The sequence below is a fragment of the Plecotus auritus genome (assembly GCF_963455305.1).
Source record: "Plecotus auritus genome assembly, chromosome: 5".
In the NCBI taxonomy this organism is placed as follows: Eukaryota; Metazoa; Chordata; class Mammalia; order Chiroptera; family Vespertilionidae; genus Plecotus; species Plecotus auritus.
This window is the reverse complement of record NC_137776.1, coordinates 26627406-26654125: the sequence shown is the minus strand read 5'-3', so window position 1 is coordinate 26654125 and position 26720 is coordinate 26627406. Positions and strand designations below refer to the sequence as shown.

At 39.9% G+C, this 26720-nt stretch overlaps 1 protein-coding gene across 3 annotated transcripts in view; it reads left to right on the top strand.

Annotated features, from left to right (window-relative positions):
• Positions 1-26720, top strand: part of FARSB (phenylalanyl-tRNA synthetase subunit beta) — a 72911-nt gene that overhangs the window by 3875 nt on the left and 42316 nt on the right. For all 3 annotated transcript variants that reach the window (XR_013960584.1, XM_080667713.1, XM_080667712.1), the window contains exons 2-14: positions 260-315; positions 2192-2346; positions 2771-2840; positions 3445-3560; positions 8682-8832; positions 9797-9905; positions 11014-11084; positions 12475-12536; positions 13441-13492; positions 17554-17615; positions 17859-18066; positions 18538-18618; positions 19427-19519. Coding sequence is in view for 2 of the 3 variants with exons in the window: in XM_080667713.1 (XP_080523839.1) it covers positions 260-315; positions 2192-2346; positions 2771-2840; positions 3445-3560; positions 8682-8832; positions 9797-9905; positions 11014-11084; positions 12475-12536; positions 13441-13492; positions 17554-17615; positions 17859-18066; positions 18538-18618; positions 19427-19519 (1286 nt within the window). In the remaining variant the exon portion in view is untranslated. The remainder of the gene's footprint in view (positions 1-259; positions 316-2191; positions 2347-2770; positions 2841-3444; positions 3561-8681; positions 8833-9796; positions 9906-11013; positions 11085-12474; positions 12537-13440; positions 13493-17553; positions 17616-17858; positions 18067-18537; positions 18619-19426; positions 19520-26720) is intronic.

The window sequence follows — 26720 nt, the reverse complement described above, 5'->3', positions numbered from 1 at the left end:
TTCTAAGTAAATGTAAACTTCCCAGTTCAGGTAACCTAATTCCATAGTTGATGTTAGATGAATCAGCCCTTTAATAAAAGTTTTGTGTGTTTTTCTTATTTTTAAATTTTTTGTTCAAGCATTTTTTGTTAAGTGGTGACATTTGATGACTGATAATTAGTATGCTTGGTATAAGGCAATTAATAAGAAAATACAGTTTATTTATACACAGTTCATTTATGCTGATCAGATTAAAGCAATATCCTTTTTCCCCCCCTAGCTGATGAAGAATTTGATGAACTATGTTTTGAATTTGGTTTGGAACTTGATGAAATCGTATGTATTGGATGTTTATTTTTCTAATATTCTGTGTTTAAGCCCATTTTTCAGATGTTTACTATAGTTTATTTTTGTTACACTTGTGGGCCATGGTGATTCCTGTGTTCTCTGTGTTAAGAGGCTAAGCTCTGGTCCTGAGAGTATTGCTTTGCTTAAAATCTCAAAAGGGGTTCACGCCTTTTTCTGTGTGTAGTCATCGCATGTTATCTGGCTAGTGCTGTGGAGATGGGTAGACCATCTTGGGTAACTCTAGAATCATTGAGCTCTGGTAGTGAGGTGCCTTATTGCAGCTTAACCATGTGGAAAGGGACCTGGGAAGCAGTGGAAATGCTGCTTCAGCCAGAGTTGCCATCTCCTTGGCCCCTGGCTTTCCCTCCTTCACTTCTTCGATCCCCAGCCCCACTTTCCTCCATGCATACTCAACCAGTGTTAATTCATCCCTAGTTCATTACTGTATATACTCTACGTTGATCTTGTAAAATGATCTATTTTTGAAGAATGGCTTATAGAAATGATTATGAAGCATTTTCCTGTTTTTTTATTATGTAATGATTAAAATATTTTTAAAATAGCTTAATTTACAAAATATATCTACTAATATTGATTATGTAGTAAAGACTTATTTTTAAATATATTTTATTAATTTTTTACAGAAAGGGAGAGGGATAGAGAGTTAGAAACATCAGTGAGAGAGAAACATCAATCAGCTGCCTCCTGCACACCTACTGGGGATGTGCCCGCAACCAAGGTACATGCCCTTGACTGGAATCGAACCTGGGACCCTTCAGTCTGCAGGCCAACGCTCCATCACTGAGTCAAACCAGTCAGGGCAAGACTTACTTATTTTTTAAGCCTTTTATCTTATTGATCTATTCAGTGTTTTATAACACTATAAAGTTAAAAAATTGTCAGGCTGACAAGAATGTTTATTGTCTTGCCTTATTTTTCCTGCTGTGCCTTTACTAATATTACAGGAAGATTTTTTACATTGATAAGTGCTGGGGTCTTTCTCCAGCATCTAGAAGGGTTCAGGAATTTGGAGAAGGGGCTGCGGCGTAAATTAATAAAGAGCAGGTAGAAATATAAATTTGTAATCCACGGGGGAGCCAGAGGAAGCTTAGCTGTAGTAGCTAAGTTCTCTGAATCTCCGGACCCCTTGCTCTTTATTAACACAAATTGCCCTAAAGCAAAGCAGATATACATATCAAAAGGTAAGGTTTAGTATACAGTAGGCATTATCAGTTTGGGGAAACTGCCTTGGGCTGTTCAGCTGTCTGGCAACAAGCAATCATTTATGTAAATTCAGGTTTGGGGAAATGCCTTCAGCCATTCCAGTAGGCAATAATATGTATCTTCAGCCCTGCTGAAGCTTCAAGGTTCCATCAACCTTTTGATGAAACTTCTTGCATTTATGACATGCTGGAATTAGCCTCCAGCAAATAAGTATCTGTATACTTTAGAAGTTGGCTAAGATTTCTGTAGTTTACATTAAGTTGCTACCAATAATTTAATTAGACCTCAAAATTAAGTTTGAGGTTGTGCAGTAAGAACTTTGGATTAGATATTAGAAAATTTGAGTAGTAGTTGGAGCTCTCACGATCACTAGCTGTGTAACCAGTGACAATTACATAGCCTGTCTGGGCCTCATATATTAGTTTCTTTGGGTCTCATATATTAGTCTCTTTGAAAGAGAATATGAATGAGAATGCTAGATGTGTGAGCTCAGTAAAAGTCATTTTTATGTTTGTTGCAGATTATAATAAACCTATGTTTTGTTGCAGAAAACAATATATGTAATATAGTTACTGCTTTATAGTGCTGACAACTACTTTTGCCAAAGAATTTACATTTTATTTTATTGTGCTTGTTTTAGACTTCTGAGAAGGAAATTATAAGTAAGGAACAAGGTAATGAAAAGGCAGAGGGGGCATCTGATGTTATTCTTTACAAAATTGACGTCCCTGCCAATAGATATGATCTCCTATGTCTGGAGGGATTGGTTCGAGGACTTCAAGTCTTTAAAGAAAGGTAAGGGTGTATATTCATTAAATACTTTGCCAGATTGGATATTTTTTCTTTGCCTGTCATTATCAAAAGCTCTGTTTAAGTTTCTAGAAAAAACCTTGTTGGACAGGAACACAGCTCTAGGTCTGCATAGAGGGATGATTGGTGGGTGTGATTCAGGCTGTAGCCATTTGAAACTTTGTCTGAATATTGAGTCATAGCCTTTCATTTTGGGAACATATTTTAACAGTGAAGTGGTTAATGGTTTTATGGAGAACTTTAAATGTTGGAAAGTTTGTTAGTTTGTGTGTTGTTTTTTATATTCAGTTCAAATTTGATTTGCTATAACTTGAGCCTATTGTTCATTTTGTTTACACAGCAGAGAATATACTTAAGTTATCAAATGTTTTGGTTAATAATGAGCAAGTTTGTTTTAATATTATTTTAGGATAAAGGCTCCAGTATATAAACGGGTAATGCCTAATGGAGAAATCCAGAAATTGATCATCACAGAAGAGGTAATAAGGATAAAGTCTTATTTTCCTTTGTAAACAGTTTCTTTTGTGTACATATCAGTAATGTGGGGTTGAAAAAAGAACAAAGCTGAATCTTTTGCCAAATATAATTTTTGATCGTTTGCTAAAATGGATGTATATTTAACCTTCTAGTTTTTAAAAACTGTTAATTTGTTTGTATCAAGCAGTGAAAGGGACAAAGCATCTGTTTTCTATGAATAATTTTGGAAAATAACATTCAAATATTTATTTAAAATACATTTGAGATGTAATTGTTTAAATTGTGGTACAGTGATAAAATTAAAAATTAACTTTTGGGGTAGGTTATTTTGGTAAAAAAATATCAACTAGAGCAAACTACTTAAAAGTTAATTTTTTCTCATTTAGTAAATTTTCAGACTTCTTACTGAATGGAAATTTCATGAGGACAGTGACTTTGTCTCTTGTCACCACTATATTTTATTACTTGTTGGTTGAAGAATGAATATATACTTTTTGAATGAAAATGTGTGATAATGTCAAGAGTGCCACTAACTTTTTATTACAAAATGTTATTTCAAAGAAAAGCCTTCATACTTACCATCTCTAATGACATGTTTAATTTCAGACAGCTAAAATACGCCCTTACGCTGTAGCAGCAGTTCTCCGAAATATAAAGTTTACTAAAGATCGCTATGACAGCTTCATTGAACTTCAAGAGAAGTTGCATCAGAACATTTGCAGGTTTGTGGTTGCATTTTCTTTTTTTTTTTTTAATTTAATAAATCTTTATTGTTCAGATTATTACAATTGTTCCTCTTTTTTCCCTCCATATCTCCCCTCCACCCGGTTCCCACCCCACCCTCTGCCCTTACCTTCCCCCCACTGTCCTCATCCATAGGTGTACAATTTATGTCCAGTCTCTTCCTGCACCCCCCACACCCCTTTCCCCCTGAGAATTATCAGTCCACTCCCTTTCTATGCCCCTGATTCTATTATATTCACCAGTTTATTCTGTTCCTCAGATTTTTTATTCACTTGATTTTTATATTCACTTGTTGATAGATATGTATTTGTTGTTCATAATTTTTATCTTTACCTTTTTCTTCTTCTTCCTCTTCTTAAAGAATACCTTTCAGCATTTCATATAATCCTGGTTTTGTGTTGATGAACTCCTTTAGCTTTTTCTTATCTGTGAAGCTCTTTATCTGACCTTCAATTCTGAATGATAGCTTTGCTGGGTAGAGTAATCTTGGTTGTAGGTTCTTGCTATTCATCACATTGAAAATTTCTTGCCACTCCCGTCTGGCCTGCATAGTTTCTGTTGAGAAATCAGCTGACAGTCGTATGGGTGCTCCCTTGTAGGTAACTGTTTTTCTCTTGCTGCTTTTAATATTCTCTCTTTGTCTTTTGCTCTTGGCATTTTGATTATGATGTGTCTTGGTGTGGTCCTCTTTGGATTCCTTTTGTTTGGGGTTCTCTCCAAGGGAGGGCAGTTGTGGGTGATCAGGCCAGCAGGGGAGGGCAGTTGGGAGGGACCAGGTCTGCAAGGGAGGGCAGTTGGGGGCAATCAAGCCTGCAGGGGAGGGCAGTTAGGGGTGACCAGGCCGGCAGAGGAGGGAAGTTGGGGGCGACTGGGCCTGCAGGGAATGGCAGTTGAGGGGGACCCAGGCCTGCAGGGGAGAGCAGTTGGGGGGGGGACCAGGCCTGCAGGGGAGGGCAGGGGAGCAGTTAGGCATCAATCAGGCTGGCAGAGGAGTGGTTAGGGAGTAATCAGGATGGCAGGCAGAAGCGGTTAGGGGCAATCAGGAAGGCAGGCAGGCGGGCAGTTGGAAGCCAGCAGTCCTGGATTGTGAGAAGGATGTCCGACTGCCCATTTAGGCCTGATCCCAGTAGGATCGGGCATTCAGACATCCCTCGAGGGGTCCCAGATTGGAGAGGGTGCAGGCTGGGCTGCGGGGGACACATCCCTGTGCACGAATTTCGTGCACCGGGCCTCTAGTTTATATATATATAAAAGCCAAGAGACCAGAATGACCAGTCGCCGTGATGCGCACTGAGGGGCGCCCCCCACCCCCGGCCAGCCCGCCCCCAATTGGCTCCTTCCCACCCCGATCAGGGGCGGAGCCGGCCAGCCAACCTCCTGCGGCCCCTCACCCTGGCTGGCCTGATACCTGATCGGTCCGATTGGGGCCGGGTCGGCCAGACTCCACCAGTGCATGAATTTGTGCACTGGGCCTCTAGTAAGCATATAACTCATTGAGTAAAGTAACACTTCCTTTTTGCTTATCAACAATTCTATTCAATTCAATGATATTAATGTTTTAGTCACTAGTCTTAGAGGTTGACCAAAATTTGGTTTCTTGCAAATGTTAAAAACTATTTCAGAGTTAATATAATATAGACTTCAATAAAGTCCTTAATTACTAATGCATTTTAATCCTTGATTACTAATGTATATGTGGTTATGCATAAATATGCAAATATATCTAAAACCAGGTTTAAGAAATCTTAAGAACACCATAAATTCTGTCCAAGTTTCTCTTGTTGAATTGTCTGTTAGAAAGCTTAGAGCCAGCTTTGTGGCTCAGTTGGTTAGGTGTTGTCCCGTGCTCTGAGAGGTCACTGGTTTGATTCCTGGTCAGACCACATGCCCAGGTGTAGGTTCAGTGCCCAGTCGGGGTGTATATGGGAGGCAAGCAGTCGATGTTTCTCTCTCAGAATGATGTTTCTCTCTCACTCTCCCTTCTTTTCTAAAAAAAAAAAAAAAAAAAAAGATAAATAAAAACATTAAAAAAAAGAAGAAGAAAAGAAAGCTTAGAGCCAAATTTGTGGCCCTCCTTGGTAAGATGGTGGGCCTTTAGATTCTATTTTAATATTGACATTGTTCCTGGATCTATTTGATATCCTACTTCTATTTATTTTCTAATTTGTAACTTATTACAAGTTCCTAAAATTACCTTAAATCCTTTGTAGATAAACTGTAGAACAAATGAAATCAGTAGCTTTTGAACTTTCCCTACACATTAAACTTTAAATCTAAATTGTCTTTTAAATTAAATTTTCTCCATTATTAATGTAGAATGTATTAATGTACAATGTATTAACATAGAAAAGTAAAAAATACATCAATTTAGTAGTTTACTCTAATTTATTAAAACATGTTTACTTAAGGAAATGAGATTCAAAGAAGACAGAGGGAATGTTGATTTGGAAAGTGTCCTATAACATAGCACTTGGGAAAGCGTAGTGGCAAGGAATTTACTTCAGCTACTGCAATTATGTTTTTTTTAATTTTTATTTTTTAATAAATCTTTATTGTTCAGATTATTACATGTGTTCCTCTTTTTTTCCCCCCATAGCTCCCCTCCACCTGATTCCCCACCCCACCCCACCCCATGCCCTTACCCCCTGCCACTGTCTTCATCCATAGGTGTAAGAGTTTTGTCCAATCTCTTCCCGCACCCCTCCCATCCCCTTCCCCCTGAGAATTGTCAGTCCACTCCCTTTCTATGTCCCTGATTCTATTATATTCACCAGTCCATTCTGTTCTTCAGATTTTTTATTCACTTGATTTTTAGATTCACTTGTTGGTAGGTATGTATTTGATGTCATTTTGTTGTTCATAATTTTTATCTTTACCTTTTTCTTCTTCTTCCTCTTCTTAAAGAATACCCTTCAGCATTTCATGTAATCCTGGTTTGGTAGTGATGAACTCCTTTAGCTTTTTCTTGTCTGTGAAGCTCTTTATCTGACCTTCAACTCTGAATGATAGCTTTGCTGGGTAGAATAATCTTGGTTGTAGGTTCTTGCTGTTCATCACTTTGAATATTTCTTGCCACTCCCTTCTGGCCTGCATAGTTTCTATTGAGAAATCAGCTGACAGTCGTATGGGTACTCCCTTGTAGGTAACTAACCGTTTTTCTCTTGCTGCTTTCAAGATTCTCTCTTTGTCTTTTGCCCTTGGCATTTTAATTATGATGTGTCTTGGTGTGGTCCTCTTTGGATTCCTCTTGTACGGGGTTCTGTGCGCTTCCTGGACTTGTAAGTCTATTTCTTTCACCAGGTAGGGAAAGTTTTCTGTCATTATTTCTTCTAATAGGTTTTCAATATTTTGCTCTCTCTCTTCTTCTGGCACCCCAAAAATTCGGATGTTGGTACGCTTAAAGTTGTCCCAGAGGCTCCTTACACTATCTTCATATTTTTGGATTCTTTTTTCTTTTTGTTTTTCTGGTTGGGTGTTTTTTGTTTCCTCATATTTCAGATCTTTGGTTTGATTCTTGGGGTTCTTTGATCTACAGTTGAATTTCTGTATATTCTTTATTTCAGACAGTGTATGCTTAATTTCTGACTGGTCCTTTTCCATTTTTTTGGAATTCTCATTAAGGTCCTTGAAGGTCTCACTAAGCTCCTCAGAGGTCTCATCAAGTTTCTCGGCAGTTTTTAGAAGATTCTTGAGTAACCTTATAAATGTGGTTCTGAACTCTATGTCGTCCAGTAGTTTGCTTTCCTCCATTTCTTTCATTCGTGACATGTTTCTTTGTCTCTGCTTCCCTGTGTTGATGGAGTGGCTTTGTGTGGTAGGTGACCTATAGGGGCCAATAGCTCCCCAATCACCTGAGGTGGACGCTCTTGGTGCACCCTTTTGTGGGCTGAGTGCAAAGTTTTGGTGTAGGTAAGCCTTGATTGCTGTTGGTACACTGGGAGGATTTGACCTCCAGGCCAATTGGCTGTGAGGACCCGCTGTGTCTATAATGGAAGAACTGCTGCGTTGGAGACATGCTTATGGTGCAGGACTTGTTTCAGTGGGGCTTTGGTGCTCACTGAGTCTGCCTCTTGAATGTGTCACTTATGGATGTGAGGAGTTGAAATCTGGTGTCTCACATTGACCACTAGGTACACTTGCTTCTGGATCTCCATTGGTGTGCAGGTCAGCTACTGTCTGAGGCCACCCAGCAGGAGCTACAGCGAGAACTACAGTTTTCTCCTCTTTGCTTGGGGTTTGGAGTTTTTGGAGCTGTCTGACCCGGGTTGCAAGTTTGCTACGTTAAGCTGTGATAGGGCAGGCCATTCATATGCTAAAGCTGCTGCTTGGAGCTTGGGTGGGTTTGTAGGTTGTGCGGGGCAGGGCCTCAGGGCGTCACTAGGCTAGGGCGTGGCAAACAGCGATGGCTGCCAGAAAGCCAGCTCTGCATCTCCAACCGTGTCCCCGAGTCCCAGCGTCCCAGTGCAGTAAACAATTATTCCTGCGCTCAGCCCTGCAAGCAAGCCACCCTTAACTTTCCGATGGCAGACAGTCCAGCTTCTCCCCGTAGGAGTTTGGGTCCCCTGCGTCTCCCCAGAAACTGGAGTTGGGAGTAATCGGGAGCTTGTCTCCCTTCGGGTTGAAAAAAGCAGTGCTCCCAGTCGCCCGCCGCCAGCCCGATACGCGCACCTCCGTACCTCAGCTTTTCAGCGCTTGTGCACGTCTCACTGCTCTTTTCTCTTTCCTTCTAGTTGTAGAACTTCCACTCAGCCAGCTTTCCCGTGGTTCTGGGTGATACACGTTTTGTCTTTTAGTTGTAGTTTTGAGATTGTTTTGCGAGGCAGCCGTTTAGGTGTTTATCTACGTCGCCATCTTGGATCCTCCTCTGCAATTATGTTTTGTTAGTAGCTTTATAAGTTCTCATTACTTTTAATAGTTTTTTGAATTTGTTCCTTATACTCCTCTAAAGTTGCCATAAAGCAACAGGCAATTTTAGGGAAGTGTCTAAAAATAATTTAAAAACACATATAGTCTACGTTTCCTTTAGAATTTCTGTTTTGGAATATTCAAATCTCTTTTTCTATCTTTTTCCTTCTCCCTTTCCCTCTTTCACCATTTAGGAAAAGAGCGTTGGTTGCTATCGGTACCCATGATTTGGACACTTTGTCAGGCCCATTTACTTACACTGCGAAGCGACCTTCAGATATCAGATTCAAACCTCTAAATAAGACAAAGGAGTATACAGCCTGTGAACTGATGAATATATACAAGGTAAATGTTCTTCTATATTATGTAATAGCTCTGCCTAAATCTTGAAATTCCTTCAAAGTCAAATCTTGGAATTCAAAAAATGTACTCAGTGCTTTGAAAAAAAACGAACCAGCAGTGTCTGGGCCCCAACACAGAGATACTGATTTTTTGATCTAGAGGAGGGGTACTGGGTATAGTTTTGTTTTATTATTACACTTTTATCCACTTGGATGATTTTAATTTGCACCTAGGATTGAGAATCACTGAAGTGTAAACCATACCACAATGTAATATTAATATTTGGGTATAATTAAACTCATGTAAGTAGAAGGAACAATAAGATTTAGTTAGTATTGTTTTTTTTGTTTTTTTTTTTATGTGTGTGGGAAATATTACAAAATGTTTGCCTCCCATTAATATCATTTTATCGTGTAGCAGTGACAAGGAATTCAGTAGTCACTTTTAGAAGAGTAGTGGATATTGTTAGAAAAAAAGCAACTATCCTTGGCCTGATTTGCTAGTGATTTCTCCGATTTATTTAAATAATTTTTGTTTGTTTTTTTTCCTTTTTATTACGTTTATTAGGGTGACACTGCTTAACAAAATTATACAGGTTTCAGGTGCACAATTCTACAATATATCATCGTACACTGTATTGAGTGTTCACCACCCCAAGTCAAGTTAAGTAGTTTTGTGATGGTGTGTGTTTTATTTTAGATGACTCAGGTTTACCAGTGGAAATTTGTTTTCACTGTTGAAAAATGGCTCAATTGTGTTTTCGTCACTTCCCAGTGGGAGAAGAGGCTGTACAAGGCTGTTGAGACACTAATTTATATTAGCACCTTTAAAAACTTAGAACTTTCTGTAATGTAGGGCACTTTTATTGTTTTTCTGACTTTTCGCCTTTTTACACTAGGTAGGTATGTAAACTAATTACATTGATAGATATAAAAAAGCTAATTTTGTTTGACTTATTTTTCTTCAGACTGACAATCATCTTAAACATTACTTACATATCATTGAAAATAAGCCCCTGTACCCAGTTATCTATGATAGCAATGGTGTCGTCCTATCAATGCCTCCAATCATCAATGGTGAGCTATTTCTTAAGCATCATTGATTTTTACTGTCTTTTCTTATTCTTCAGTATTTCGGTAGAATTCTCAATAGAGTTGGCCGAATCAAATCAAGTGAACTCTTAATCTGAGAATCTCAGGTCTTTGGTAGATTTGTTTTGTAATAGTTCTTTCTATTCGTCATTCAACAACATCTTACTTAGGATTTTTATACAATTTATAAATGTCTAAGTATTCTTTAAAAATTTTTTTTTGAATTTAGAGAGGAAGGGAGAGAGAGATAGAAACATCATTGATGAGAGAGAATCATTGATTGGCTGCTTCCTGCATGCCCCACACTGGGGATGAGCCCATAACCTGGGCATGTGCCCTGATTGGGAATGGAACCATGACTTCCTGGTGCATAGGTCGATGCTCAACCCCTGAGCTATGCTGGCTGGACTAGAAATATTTTTGAATGCTTTTCTCTAGATTTTTTATTTGGTCTTAAGTAATTTACTTGGTTAAACTCAAAGTTGAATTCTGCTTTGTCTGTTTTAAAGTTAAACTAAAACTTTTAAACTGAATTTTACCCTCTTAACTCTTCTGAAGGCTTTTTTGATGAGACAACTTGAATGTAACTACAAAATTTAATGATGTTGAAGCCATAGATGTTTGCTTTTCTTTTCCAATTCACATTAGTTAGGAGAGTCTTTGCCTTCTCCAAAGCTTGGACTCCAGTAGTTAGAGTAATTAAGAATCTGGGCTCCAGAGTTAGCCAGATCCAGACCCAAATCTTAGCCCTGCTGCTTACTACTTTGTGATCATGGTCAGTGAGCTTTATCTCTCAATCTTAGTTGTCTCTCTGCAACTCTGTCATAGAATTATGGTGAAGATGAGATGAAACAACCTCTGCTAAGTGCTTGGCATAACTGCTGACACATTGAATACACTCAGTAAGGCCTGTTACTATTTTGTCTTTATTCTGCAATGGAGCTTAAAATAAAAGTTGTATATCCCCTTACTTTGAGAAGTTAGTTTATGTTGTGTTCTAAATTAAAATGTAGTTTCTGTTTTGTAGAGCTTTTTGTGCACTTATATTTCTGAAACTGATTGTTTTGTTGTTATTATTTTGTATTCATTGTAGGAAACCATTCCAAAATAACAGTAAATACTAGAAATGTATTTATCGAATGCACAGGAACTGACTTTACTAAGGTAAATAAAACTTTTTTCTATTTTTGTACTGTCAGGATAGATTTTTACTTCTGGGTCAAGACTATATGGCTAAATTAAAAAATATGTTTATTTTGAAGGTGGGAACATATTTTAGAAAATTAGAAATATATATTCTATACTTCAGTTATGGTGCTTTCATTCAGTCGACAAATATTTAGTGAGCACCTGTACTGTCTTTTCAGTGCCAAGAATTTAATAATGAGTTACATGTTCCTTGACTTGAAGGAACTTGTTGTGGGAGAATTAACCACCTAACTGTAAAACAGAACAGGATAAGTATTGTAATATGATCTGTATAAATTGTTTATCTTAGCTGGCTTAATTAAAATGCTGGGTAATTTGGTACCTTTGTGTATTTAAATTCTTTAAAAATGAACTGGCTATAAAGAAATTCTGTTTAGCAATTAATAAAGTGTTTATGCACATAATATCCAGAAATATGTAGAATACTAGTTGTGCACTCACTTTCAACCACTACGTATATTGGATTAGATTGCTATGAAAGCTTTTTGCTACGGCATATGATTTCTTTATTCATGTTAAGTAAGGCATAGAGCGAGATGGCAATTAAGCAACTTAAGAAAGGTAAACTTGGAAGGCAGGAGAAGGCTGGCGTGTAGAAGGCAGGTAAATGGCATTCATGTACATTTATAGAATCGGAGATTATTGTAAGGTATCATTTATAACTTTTTGTACCATATTTGCCTTGAGAAATAGTATAGAATTATCATATTAACATTTTAAAATTCATACATTAGCAGTTCTTGGATATCTTTCTTGAAGCTCGTATATAAGAGTGAAGTATATATAAAAGCAAGGCATATATCCTAATAAGGTTACTGTATTTTTCCTAAGCATATTTTTTCAGTTAAAAAAATTAAATCTCTATGGCATTCACTACAGTATATCAGGCATTGTTTTTTGTGTAATGCGCACGCGCGTGTACACACACACGCGCGCACACACACACACACACTCCTTATAATAACCAAATGAGGTAGGAACTTTAATTATCTCCATTTAACAGATGACGAAGGCATCTGGCTGGAGACTTATGGTATTGATCTGTAGTTAACCATTTGTCGCTCTTAAAATGTGGTGAATCTAAGGGAGGGGTGGGGGAAGTAAATAATTTGTCTCAGTCATGGATTGTACCTTAAAGAAAACAGCATAAATGCTAAACACTTGAAGATAAGGACAGGCCTAATTTAGCTCATAAGTGTTTATTCCATTCCCCCTTTTAAAATGTGTGTATAGAGGTTCATTTTTAGTTATTTGGGAACTAAATTATATTAAATATTCATTTCTGAGTGAAGAGAAAATACATATATTTATAGATTACCATAATATTTGTCTTTTTTCTTTGCAGGCAAAAATAGTTCTTGATATCATTGTCACCATGTTCAGTGAATATTGTGAGAATCAATTTACGTAAGTTCACTTGGTGCCTTTATCGATGCCCTATTGTTTCTTCTGAAGGCAAAGCTCAAAGGCCTGTGCTAAATATAAAGATGAAAAATGTGTTCCTGTAATTAGAACATGTAATCTCTTTGGGAGCTAAGACATATGCATAAATAATGTATAAAATAAAAAGTGATAAGTACTTTAAAAATTTTCAGTGATGTTTTGGCTGTTTGTAAGGGCAAGTTACTCCTAGCTGAGGCAATCTGGGCAGGCCTCATGGAGGCAATGAAATTTAAGCTGTGTTTAAGGATCATTGAATTTGAGAATGTTAACATGAAGGAATAACAAGAGGAACAGCCAGACAAAGGTAGAGAAGTATATATCAGAGCAATCCTATGTCCCATATATATAGCAATAAGATTACTGTAATTCTTTCAAAGCTATTTTTTAATTAAAAAATATTTAATAAACTTATATGGCCCTTACTGTGTGCCAACATCATAGCTTTACTATTGATTATAATTCAAAATATATAACAGTAGAAAGTAGGACTGAAATTGTATGAGCAGTATCAGTTGCTTTGTTCAAAAATTGATTTTAGTGGTTGTGTCCGTCAACTTTCGCTGTGTAACACACCACCCTGGTAAAGCCTGGACTGTGTGTGTCAGTATTGGCAAGGAGTCCACAGAAGGTGCATGCTCTACAGGACTGGGAAACGTTTCGAGTGGGTGCTGCCTTGGAGAGACATGGGAAGCATGGGAGCGAGAATAGTAGAGTAAGGTTGTATTTAGGAGAATTAATCCAAAAAAGTGTTGGAATGTGAATAGTTTCAATATATGGAGGCTACAGTTGTAGACCAAGTGAAAAATTTGTTAACTCATGTACATTTCTAAAATTTATGGATCTTTGTTAAGTATTTTATTTTTTTCAGGGTTGAAGCAGCTGAGGTAATTTTTCCTAATGGAAAATCATATACCTTTCCAGTAAGTACTTAAGAAGTGACTTGATGATGATGTGATAATGATAATGGTAATGGCTGTGTAGTGCTGCCTGTTTATCTGTCCATCCACCCACATGCCAGGAACTATACTATGTGCATTACATGGATATAATCCTCACATTAACCCTCTGAGAGTGGGTGCTGTTATCATGCCCTTTTCTAGATGGAGATCCAGAAACCTTGAGATATTAAATAGTTTGCCTGTTACGACTATAGGTGGGGCCAGAATTTAAGCTGGACAGTCCCACTTTAGCTCCTAACACACTATATTATACCTCAGCATTACTTGGCCATAATTTCTGTGATTTATTCTCTTATTAACTAGTTTAGTGGGTAATATACAGTCTCACCCCTTTTAAGATTACTCAGCCCTCCAAACCTAATTAGTCTCTTCACACTTGTTCATTACCGTAACTTAAAAAAAATGTAAACCAGCATTATTTTTAATTTGGGGCTTTTTCCTCCCAAGAGGGCATTATAAATATAAAGATATCATGTGTAATACATGCTATTCTTTCATGTCTAAACGTCTCTCAGTCATTTTGTTATGGTTCTGATTAAGTGAGGCCATTCTTTGATAAGCTGGGTGTTTTTTTTTTTTAATATATTTTATTGATATTTTACAGAGAGGAAGGGAGAGGGATAGAGAGCTAGAAACATCGATGAGAGAGAAACATCGATCAGCTGCCTCCTGCACCCCTCCCACTGGGGATGTGCCCGCAACCAAGGTACATGCCCTTGACCGGAATCGAACCCGGGACCCTTCAGTCTGCAGGCCAACACTATCCACTGAGCCAAACCGGTTTTGGCAAGCTGGGTTTTTTTGTTTTTGTTTTTGTTTTCATTATTCCCCTGTCATTTATGAAGTGAATCTTTCTAGAGTAGTTTTTACTATTAAAACAGCTTTTAAAATAGATCAATCCTGCCAAGATCAAAAAAACCTCCCCCTTCCAGATAGTATACAGTATCATCTTTTTTTCTAGAATATTAGTTATAATTCAAAATAAATGTAAAACTGTAGAAAGTATGACTGAAATTACAGGCCGTGTCTTTTTTTTTTTTTAGTTATTTTAGTAGTTGTTACCAGTTAGCTTTTGTTATGTGACAAACCATCCCAAGAGTTAGTGACTTAAAATAACAAGGATTTGTTTATGTCAGAATTCTGTTGGTCAACTGGGTAGTTCTTCTGGTCTGGCCCCGTTTGGCTCACCTCTGCTGGGCTCACTCCTGTGTAGCCCTTGGTTGGGAGGCTAACAGCTGGATGACCTGGGATGGCCTCTCACGTGTCTGTTCTGGCTGTGGGGCAGGTCGAGTGTCTCTCATCCAGCTGATGGTGGTGCAGGATTCCCAGCATCAAGAGAGCATCTCCGGTGCTCAGGTGCCTTTAAGCAGAACCAGTAATTTTGCTAGATTGAAAGGGTGTGAAGTAGACTCCAAGGCCACGGAGACTGTAAGAATGTGGCCGTTTATACAATCTACCACAGTATTATTTGGGATTAGCTAGAGATGCCTTTTCTGTCTGTCTTAAAATAATGTCTTATTTGAAAAAGTTCTTTTTCTTTTTAATATGAAGAATTGTCAAGTGTTAATAAAAGTGAAATGTGTACTTTCAGAAAGAAAAAAAGAAATATAACTTAAAATTTTGTTCACTTTTCTCATGCAGCTAATTCCTTGAAATCACTTATTTTTATTATAAAGAACTTTCATATATGTGAAATGGTGGGCTTTCTTAAAAGGAGTGCTATACCGGTGTTTCATCATTTATTTATTCACTTTGTAAACTTAGGCTAGGACAGATTTTTCTCCCAGCCTCTGGGGGAAACTAATTCTTCCTCACAAGATATAGCAGTTTCCCAAACACTTTGAAAATGTTTCCTAGTCTTCTGTTATCCTATATAATAAAAGCCTAATATGCTAAGTGTCCAGTCGACCGGTCGGCAGTTCAACCAATCAAAGCATAATATGCTAATGATATGGTAAGGCTGCTCAACTGCTCACTATGACATGCACTGACCACCAGGGGACAGACGCTCCGACTGGTAGGTTAGCTTGATGCTGGAGTCCAGTCAATTGGGACTGAGTGAGACAGGCCATACACACCCTGGAGTGCTCCCGTAGTCCCTCCTCTGCTGGCCAACCTCCTGCATCTCTCCCCGGCCCCAGTCGTGCACCAGTGGGGTCCCTCGGCCTGGTCTGTGCCTTCTTGCAATCCGGGACCCCTCAGGGGATGTCAGAGAGCTGGTTTCGGCCCGATCCCACAGGGGGAGCGCTGCTCAGCCAAAAGCCAGACTCACAGCTGGTGAGCACAGCAGCAGTGGCGGGAGCCTCTCGCGCCTTTATGGCAGTGCTAAGGATGTCCAACTGCCGGCTTAGGCCCGTGGGGAGCTGGCCTAAGCTGTCAGTCAGACATCCCCCGAGGGTTCCCGGACTGCAAGAGGAGGAGGGTCTCCCCTCCCCCCGAGTTCACGAATTTTGTGCACCGGGCCTCTAGTTTCATACAAAAGAATAGAATTTGAATAAGAGAACTAGAGGAGAAAAAGAGAATAGAGAGACTAATTAATGGTTAATGCTGTGAGCTTTGGAATGAAGCTATCTGAATTTATTAATTCATTGGTTACTTCATGCATGCATGCATATATTTATTAACTGTGTACTGAGTGCTTACTATCTAAAAAGCATTTTTCCAAGCATTAGGAATATAGCCAGGGCTAGGATTAAGCAATCTAACATTGTTGTGACCTGGAACTAGTTATTAATATCAAACTCATATTCCTTATCTGTAAAATGAGTATACTAATAGTGTCTGTTATGAGGGTTAAGATTATCTTTTTTTTTTTTTAATATATTTTATTGATATTTTACAGAGAGGAAGGGAGAGGGATAGAGAGCTAGAAACATCGATGAGAGAGAAACATCGATCAGCTGCCTCCTGTACACCTCCCACTGGGGATGTGCCCGCAACCAAAGTACATGCCCTTGACTGGAATCGAACCCGGGACCCTTCAGTCCGCAGGCCGACACGCTCTATCCACTGAGCCAAACCAGTTTCGGCGAGATTATCTTAAAAGAGTATCTTGTACTGTTTAGCTCATATTAACTGTTCAGTAAAGGTTAGTTACTTTTATGCAGTCAATAGCATCCAGTCCAGTGCTTCTCAGACTCTAATGTGCACTCAGCTAGGGATCTTGAGAACATTCCATCTCTGACTCAGGTGGTCTGGTGTGCCTGCCCTGATTCTAAGGGCCCGGGAGTCTGCCGCTCTAACGAGCTCTCAGGTGGTGCTGATGCTCCTACCTGAGAACTGTGTTTGGAATAGCAAGGCTCTGGCTCATTGTCCTTACCTGAGTCCAAACAGGTCTTAAAATTTATGGCCTTTTTGCTAATGGCAGTGATACATCTTGATAGTAATTTAGTGATAAGAAATATTCGTAGATGTGTTTCCAGAGTTGCTGAAAAGCCTGCGTTTTATGCGTGTTTGTTCCTGCCTACCATGTAGAGTTACGTACAGTTTGAAGACGACGGATTACCAGTTCATGAGATGCTCTGGTAGTACTGGCTCCTGGAACAGCTTGAGAGCTAGCACTGGGGCACGGCTGCATTTTCCTACCTGGAAGATGATAGGAAAGCAATGTCTCCTAACACTCCTGGAATCAGGAAGGGAGAGAACATTGTCGTACATGAATTACTCTTTTTTGGTCATAAACTCCTACTTGCCTGAGATGAGACTGAAAATCTTCATCAGGATTCATAGCATGTTAGAAATGATAAATACACCAGTGTTTTGTTGAAAAAAATGGTGACTGACCCTCTGAAAGAGAATACGGTTTTTGGCATTTGATGTTCTTTGTGAGCAGTTTCAGTAGTCCAGGAGCAGGTTTGTTCCTCCATAATGTTTTGAAACACCAAGTATTTTCAGCATGTGGCTCTAGTGACAGTTTCTTAGAAGGAAAATGAAACTGTAACAACAGCAAGTTGAAATAGAAAATGGCTAAGGCTGCATCTTATGGGGATGATTTAAGCTTCTCAAACTCTTTCTCTCTTAAGGAACTGGCTTACCGAAAGGAGATGGTGAGAGCTGAACTAATTAACAAAAAAGTTGGAATCAGGTATGCTCTGAAAACGCCATTTATTTATTTACTGTTGGAGAGAATTCCAGCATGAAGTGCACACAACACTATTTAATTTTTCCTGAAAGAATGCTGGGAGAGGGTTTTGATACCCTTTCAGAGTAAATGAAGTGATGATAGGATGTCTGTTAGGATTGAGAAAGAAATAGTATGTTTAAAACAAAATAGAAACATGTTTGAAATAATGCAGTCAAGTTTATGGTTTGTACATTTCTATTTCAGAGAAACACCAGAAAATATTGCTAAGCTTTTGACTAGGATGTTCTTAAAGTCAGAAGTCATTGGCGATGGGAATCAGATTGAGATTGAAATCCCTCCAACCAGAGCTGACGTTATCCATGCATGTGATATTGTAGAAGATGCAGCTATTGCCTATGGATATAACAACATTCAGATGGCTCTCCCGAAAACATACACCATAGCTAATCAAGTAAGATTGCACCCGTAAATAAACACTCCTTATAGTTAGAAACTAATCGTTGAATGCCAGAACATAGGAATTTAGCAGTATTTGGATGTGCTGTGCTATGAGGCATTTGCTATGGAGAGGATACAAAACAGATGCACAATTGATTAGAATAAGTTGAAAACCTGTGATGACTAGTTCTTTGAAGAAAGACAGGTTTTGAGTGTACTAGTAGAGCCCTTGTTTTATCTCTAACTGGGAGGTTCATTTTCTCAGCCTGGGCCTGGAGGCAGCAGCTCTGTGTGAGAGAGGTAAAGTGGGGTTTTGTACGTCTATGTAGGTATATTGGGATGGTGGGGGCATGAAGGAGGGGTGGCACCAGCAGCATATTAGTAAGGATGGAAGGGTGGTTTCCTTTTAATGACGTGTTCTGTATAAATCTCTTTTTTAAAAATACAAACTTTTATTGAGGTGAATTAAACTTTTCCCCCCCAGTTTCCCCTTAACAAGCTCACGGAACTTCTAAGACATGACATGGCAGCTGCTGGCTTCACTGAAGCACTTACGTTTGCTCTGGTATGTTTACATGCTCTCTGCTCAGCTGACTGTTGACTTTCAAACTGAATTGTTGATTCTAGGATTCCTTATATAAATTTATAAAATCTAATTACCAAAATTTCCAGGCTTTAAAAGAGTAACTTTATTATTTGAGATGGTACAACTTTTTCAGAAAGAAATGTTGGGAGATTTCTGTTTCTAGTCACAGAAAAACATGAAGGACTAAAAAAAGTCTTCAATAACAGATCATAATGTATTCTATAGTTTCATGTGAGTGTTGATGGTTCACAATGAATTCAGAACCAAATTTATTAGGTTAGAATTTTTAGTCTTAATTTGGCTGTGCCTGTGTCCACTAGATGCTGCCCTGGTTAAGGGCTTGGGGACTTTTCCACATTAAATGTATTCTTTGTCTTTGATCATGTTCCCAAGCATTTGCTTTGAGTTGAAAAGCTGACATAAAGGGCCAAAATCAGTAAGTTAATTTTATTACAAAGGAGGAAATCCCCATTCCCTGGTAAGGCAAATGGGAGCCTAGCTTAGGAACAGCCCGAGTACAGAGTATACCACCAACTCCGTGTGAAAATTTATTTTAGCTCTGTATCACTACTAGAACTCAATGTAGAACTATTGATGTTAAATTGCATCTGCTGTGGGCCTCAGTTATTTGATAAATGTTTATTCTTAGCTTAATCTTAACTCACTGATTTATATAGAGAATCAACATTGTTATAAGACAATAAGTTGACTTACAGCATTTGATACGTTTCATATTAAATTTGGTGGTCACTTTTCCATATTGATCTATTTTGTATGTATTTCTTAGTGCTCCCAGGAAGATATTGCTGATAAACTTGGTTTGGATATCTCTGCAACAAAAGCAGTCCATATAAGCAATCCTAAAACAGCTGAGTTTCAGGTAAGAATTTTCAGTAGAGAAAGTACATAAGTTACGAAAAGTTTTTTCAGGTATTATTATATCTCATATGAAATTGAAAAAAATCTCTTGGATGAGTTATAGTTAGTTCTTACTTTACTGACAAAAATTCTTAATATTTTTAAAATATTTTCTTGATTAACTTTGTAGTTAGTTCTTCTTTGCTATGTGCTGTCTAGCCCAGTCGTACCTGAACTCTCCATTTTATAATTGTTTTTTAGTATTATTTTCAAATTTCATCTCTTTTTCACCTATCTATACTAATAAAAGCCTATGTGGTCATCATGCCCTCATGCCATGATGTCCTCATGTGGTCACCCTGTAACAATCCATCACCAGGAGGCTGCGTGTGCGTGGACTTGATGCTGTGTGTGTGGCGTGGGGGCGGGACCCCTGGCTGCGGCACCCTTGGCTGCGGCCTACCTCTTTGGGGCAATCCATTGAGGAGCCCAGGATGAGTGGGTGGGGCCTACCTCTTTGGGGAAATCGATCGTGGGTCTCCTGCACTGTGAGAGGGCACAGGCCAGGCTGGGGACCCCTCCCCCTCCTAGTACATGAATTTCATGCACTGGGTCTCTAGTTTGTAATAAATGAGTCAACACCTGTTCACAGTACCCACCCTTAAGTCACTCACTTTTATTTTTTTATTTCTTTTTATGTTTTTAATAAATCTTTTTTCAGATTAGTACAGTTGTTTCTCCTTTTCCCCCCCCATAGCTCCCCTCCACCCGGTTCCCACCCCACCTTCTGCCCTTACCTCCCCCCCACTGTCCTCATCCATAGGTGTATGATTTTTGTCCAGTCTCTTCCTGAACCCCCCCATGCCCCTTTCCCCCTGAGAATTATTAGTCCACTCCCTTTCTATGCCCCTGATTCTGTTATATTCACCAGATTATTCTGTTCCTCAGGTTTTTAATTCACTTGATTTTTAGGTTCACTTGTTGATAGATATGTATTTGTTGTTCATAATTTTTATCTTTACTTTTTTCTTCTTCCTCTTCTTTAAGAATACCTTTCAGCATTTCATATAATACTGGTTTGGTGGTGATGAACTCCTTTAGCTTTTTCTTATCTGTGAAGCTCTTTATCTGCCTTTCAATTCTGAATGATAGCTTTGCTGGGTAGAGTAATCTTGGTTGAAGGTTCTTGCTATTCATCACTTTGAAAATTTCTTGCCACTCCCGTCTGGCCTGCATAGTTTCTGTTGAGAAATCAGCTGACAGTCGTATGGGTGCTCCCTTGTAGGTAATTAACTGTTTTTCTCTTGCTTTTAAGATTCTCTCTTTGTCTTTTGCTCTTGGCATTTTAATTATGATGTGTCTTGGTGTGGTCCTCTTTGGATTCCTTTTGTTTGGGGTTCTGTGCGCTTCCTGGACTTGTAAGTCTATTTCTTTCACCAGGTGGGGGAAGTTTTCAGTCATTATTTCTTCAAATAGGTTTTCAGTATCTTGCTGTCTCTCTTCTTCTGGCACCCCCATAATTCTGACGTTGGTGTGCTTGAAGTTGTCCCAGAGGCTTCTTACACTATCTTCAACTTTTTGGATTTTTTTTTTCTTTTTGCTTTTTCGGTTGAGTGTTTTTTGCTTCTTTGTATTTCAATTCTTTGACTTGATTCTTGTGTTCCTCTAGTCTGTTTTTGGGTCTCTGTATAATATTTTTTATTTCAGTCAGTGTATGTTTAATTTCTAGTTGGTCCTTTTTCATATCCTCGAGGGTCTCGTTACATTTATTGGCCTTTTCTAGGATGTTCTTGAAAAGCCTTATAACCGTGGTTTTGAATTCTATATCCAGTCGTTTGTTTTTCTCCATTTCTTTCGTTTGTGATCTGTTTCTTTGATGCTGCATTTTCACAGCTTCCCTGAGTTGGTAGGGTAGATTTGTGTGCTAGGTTTCCTATATGGCCCAGTGGGTCTGCCTCCCCAGTTAACCTGAGGTGGATACTCTTGGTGCACCCCTTTGTGGACTGTGTGTACAGCCTTGTTGTAGTTAAGTCTTGATTGTTGTTGGTATCACTGGGAGGAATTGACCTCCAGGCCAGTTGGTTGTAAGGATCAGCTGTGTCTATGCTGGGAGAAGTTCGGTGCTGGAGACAGCCTTATAGGATTAGACTTGCCAAATTGCAAAAGCCTCTGTGCTCAGCTTGGATGGGGTGGAGTCTCAGGGCGGAACAGACAGTCTTGGCTTCCAGTCAGCCTTGCCCTTGCGCGCGCGCACCTCCAGACCTCTGCCTTCCGCGGCTCCCGAGTCTCCGCCTGAGAGTCCAGATTCCCCCTCCCCGTAAAAGCGTGGGTCCCCAGGGGCTCGCCTCGAACTGGGGTTCAGTGCAGTCAGAACTAGGGTTCAGTGCAGTCAGGAGCTTCCAACTCTCTTCTGCTAGGAAAAGCCTGTGGCAACCTCTGCAGCCTTTGTGCACACTGGTGCGCGCACCTCCAGACCCCTGCCCGCCGGGGCTCCCCCGGGTCTCTGAGTCTCCGGGTGCCTTTCTCTCTACCTGACAGTCCAGACTCCCCCTGTATGAGCCTGGGTCCACGGGGTTTTGCCCAGAACTGGGGTTCAGTGCAGTCTGAACTGGGGTTCAGTGCCGTCGGGGGCTTCCTTCCCCCTCCCACTATAGAAAGTCAGCCTGGCTCTCAGCCGCCCTTCCTCTCTGCGCGCACAAAGACCCTTTGCCGTACCTCCAATTCTCTGTGAGCTTTTCTCTTTCCTTCTAGTTGTAGAATTTCCACTCAGCCAGCTTTCCTGTGGTTCTGGATGGTGTCCGTTCTGTCTTTTAGTTGTAGTTTTGAAATTGTTGTGCGAGGCAGCAGTTTAGGTGCTTACCTATGCCGCCATCTTGGTTTCTCCAAGTCACTCACTTTTAAATTAGTCATCACCTCAGTTCTTGACTATGCCACCTGTGTCTTCCACTGTAAGTATCTAATTTATTGGCAGTTTCATTTAGAGTTTAGGAATAGAGAATGATACTACATTAATAGTAAATGTTAAATGATTTACATTATAATTAGGACATTAAATGTAAAGAACATTTCAAGGTTATAATACCTTTGCTTATTAGTGACTTCAAATAGTCTCATCTCTTTCATACTAATAAGCTCTCCTTCTATTTTTCTTGCATTTGCAATTCTGTATGATATTTTTTAACCAGGCTTTAGAGGAAATCATGTCTTCTAGAAACAAAGGAGTCTGGAATTGAAAGGAAATGCTTTCAGCAAAGTTAATGCTGTTATAATGCTGTTAAACTCCCAGTTATTTTTTATTTTTTTAAAAAATATATATTTTATTGATTTTTCACAGAGAGGAAGGGAGAGGGATAGAGAGTTAGAAACATCGATGAGAGAGAAACATCCATCAGCTGCCTCCTGCACACCTCCTACTGGGGATGTGCCCGCAACCAAGGTACATGCCCTTGACCGGAATCAAACCTGGAACCTTTCAGTCCACAGGCCAACACTCTATTCACCGAGCCAAACCGGGTAGGGCAGTTAGTTATTTTTGATCTTGGTTTGCACTTCTGTAAAAGTAGGGGGCTGGATTAGTTCTAAAAATATGTAAATCTAATTTAAAAATCTAAATTTTACCTCTAGGACTACCTACTAATGTGGTAGATTAGATTAATTAAAGAATTTATTTGGTAATATGAATCAAATACATGAATTCTTTCTTTATACTCATGTCAGAACTTTGAGGAATTCTCACCCTAGTTTGGAAGGATTGTGATAATGAGCTTTTATGTTTTGTTTTCTGAAGTCTATTAGCTTTTCTACTATGTAAAATTTCCTGCCCTGGCCAGTGTGGCTTCGTTGGTTGGAGTTTCATCCCAGTACACTGAAAGGTCCTAGGTTCGATTCCTGGTCAGGGTACATATCCAAGCTATGGGTTCACTTTCTAGTCAGGTGTGTACAGGAGGCAACTGATCTCTTGCATTGATGTTTCTCTCTCTGTCCCTCTCTTTTCCGCTCTCTAAAATGAATGAAAAATATATCCTCGGGTGAGAATTAAAAAATTAAATAAAAAATGCCCATGGTGTTCTAATTTTTAATAAGAGATTTAAAACTTCATTTGGGTAGGGTGATATTTCAGTAAATTTTAATGGATTTTTATTTGAGCTTATTGCAGATTTTTCTTTTTCTCACAGTTTCATTTATCAAGTTTGATAGTTTTCTTTTTTTTTGATAGTTTTCTTAAGATGTGGTAATGTGTTTTTAGGGTTTACATCCTATCTTAATCCTCTATATAGGTGGGAGGAAAACAAATAAGAAACACATTAAAGGTCACTATAAGAAGCTGTGGCTTTGCACACTTAAGAGTCAGTATCCTAATATATAAAAACCCAGGGTCTGTAATGACCCACCAAAGGCTCGACCAAACACCGGAAGTCAGTCCTGCAGTCATTGCTGGGTTGCCGTGGCGACCCAGCACTGACTGCTGAGGGGGCTGCGGATCAGGCCTGGAGAGAGGCCCGAAGAGAGAGGCAGGGTCTGATCCACAGCCTCCATGGCAGCTGTTGATCAGCCATTGCCTCTCTCTTTCTCTCTGGGCTTTGCCAGCAGCCACGCCTCTGTTTCTCTCCGGGCCTCTGTGGGGCTGCTCATCAGCCTCGCCTCTCTGATCAGGCCCGGAGATAGGCCTGGAGACGCCGACTGGCATAGAAACTGACCAGTCAGAACCAAATCTGGGTGAACTATTTGGAGCCAATGGCTACCTAAGAGGCAGAGCTTTTGATGCTGACTGGCATAGAAACCGACCAATCAGAACCAAATTGGCCAGCAGGGGAGGGCAGTTGGGGGTGAGATCAGGCCAGCAGGGAGGGCAGTTGGGGTGATCAGGCAGGCAGGCAGAGAGGTTAGGGGTGATCAGGTAGGCAGACAGAGGGGCTAGGGGCAATCAGGCAGGCAGGCAGAGGCAGTTAGGGGTGATCAGGCAGACAGGCAGGTGAGCGGTTAGGAGCCAGTGGTCCCAGATTACGAGAGGGTGCAGGCTGGGCTGAGGGAACCCCCACTCTGTGCATGAATTTCGTGCACCAGGCCACTAGTTTCTGTATAAAATACATTAGAGATGAAAGTGAGTCTGCCTTTTAGACTTGGCAGATTCTATATTTTACTCCTGTCTTACCAACACATATGCCCTATCATTACTAATGTGGCTAACAGGTTTATATTTATTTATGGTTAAATTAAATTAAAGTTGTTTATGGTCTTGTAACTCAGTTTATTGTCTAAGTCCATTCTTTTTCCTGTGTAATTTTTAACTTTGGACTATTTTCTGATAATAGATATGTTAGAGAATGAATAAAAGAAATGATATTTAGTTAAAATATGTAAAGTCTTGTTATAATTATTGTCAATAAAATTACAGAGTATTCCCACAACCCCCCAAATTAGCAATAATATTCCTTAATATCTTCAAATATCCAGTCATTGTTTAAATTTTCCCAATTGACTAAATTTTTTCACTTTGATTTGGGACCCAGATGAAATTATACATCAAAGTTGACTGATGTGCTTTTTACATCTCTTTTTATCTGCAGGTTGTTCCCCTCTCTCTCTTTCTCTCTCTCTTGAAGGAAATGGTTCATTTGTGCTGCAGGGTTCTTACATTTAGGATTTTGCTAACTACATTCCAGTGGTCCCTATCCTATATAATAAAAGGGTAATATGCACATTGACCTTAACGGTAGAATGACCAGGAACAACCGGTCACTATGAGGCACACTGACCACCCCGGGGAAGACGCTCAATGCAGGAGCTGCCCCCTGGTGGTCAGTGCACTTCCACAGGGGGAGTGCTGCTCAGCCAGAAGCCGCCTCATGGCTGGCCAGCGCAGTGGTGGGAGCCTCTCCCACCTCTGCGGCAGCGCTAAGAATGTCCAACTAGTGGCTCCTGGGCTGCCAGAGGGATGTCTTGACTGTCAGCTTAGGCCCGATTCCCCGGGGAGCGGGCCTAAGCCGGCAGGTGGACATCCCCCAAGGGCTCCCAGGCTGCCAGAGGGATCCTGGACTGTGAGAGAGCGCAGGCCTGGCTGAGGGACCCCACCCGCCAAGTGCACAAATTTTCGTGCACCGGGCCTCTAGTATTTCCAATAAATTGCTAGTTAGATCTAGAAGCTTGATCACATTCAGGTTTGTTTGTGTGTGTGTTGTTTTTTTATATTAGTGTGGGTTTTTAAATAAGCAAATAAGGTTTATCTGTAAAATAAAATGAGAAACACTAAGAAAAGTTATCTATGAAGTAGTTTCTATTTCAATAACTTGAGCTTTCTTTTAACATTGTAGTTTTGTTTGTATGGTTTGGGGAAGTGAATGATATTTAAGAAAGCAGCAAGTTGTAGGTGAATTAGCAGCTTGCTGGTAGAATGAATGTGATAAGAAAGATGTTCTCTCTTCCCCACCTCAGAATCCAGTAAGTCCTTTTAGGGGCTTACACTTCCTTGTGCAGGATTTAGGAGAGGCTGCTATTTTAGCTAGGGTGGTCAGGGCAGGCCTCTGTGGGAGAGGACCTCTGTGCAGAGATTTGAAGACTGTAGGTAGCCACATTTGGGTCTGTGGGAAGAATGTACCAGGCAGAGGAAAGAGCCAGTGGGGAGGTCTGAGATGGAAACCTGCTTGTGGTGTGTGGCTGGAGCGCAGGAAGCCAGGGGAAAGCAGGCATTGAGGTGGGAGAGAGGCTCCATGTAGGACATGGGTTTTATTCAAAATTTGATGGAAACCTGTTGGAGATTTTTGAGCAGGGTAAGTTTCGTGATCTAATTTAGGTCTTAAAGGATCATTCTGGCCCTAACCGGTTTGGCTCAGTTGATAGAGCGTTGGCCTGCAGACTGAAAGGTCCCAGGTTCGATTCCGGTCAAGGGTATGTACCCTGGTTGCGGGCACATCCCCAGTAGGAGGTGTGCAGGAGGCAGCTGATCGATGTTTCTCTCTCATCGATGTTTCTAACTCTATCCCTCTTCCTTCCTCTCTGTAACAAATGAATAAAATATATTAAAAAAAAAAAAAGATCATTCTGTGGAGAATAGACCATAAGATGGCAGGATTGGAAGCAGAGAAACCCAGCCCAAGAAGCTCATGCAAGAGTCTGGGCCAAAAATAATGGTGTTGGAATCTGCAGAGCCGAGATTCTCAATCATGCTGTCATACCACTGCGTGTAAAACCCTGCCAGGAACGTGATGTCTTGACAGCTGACATAC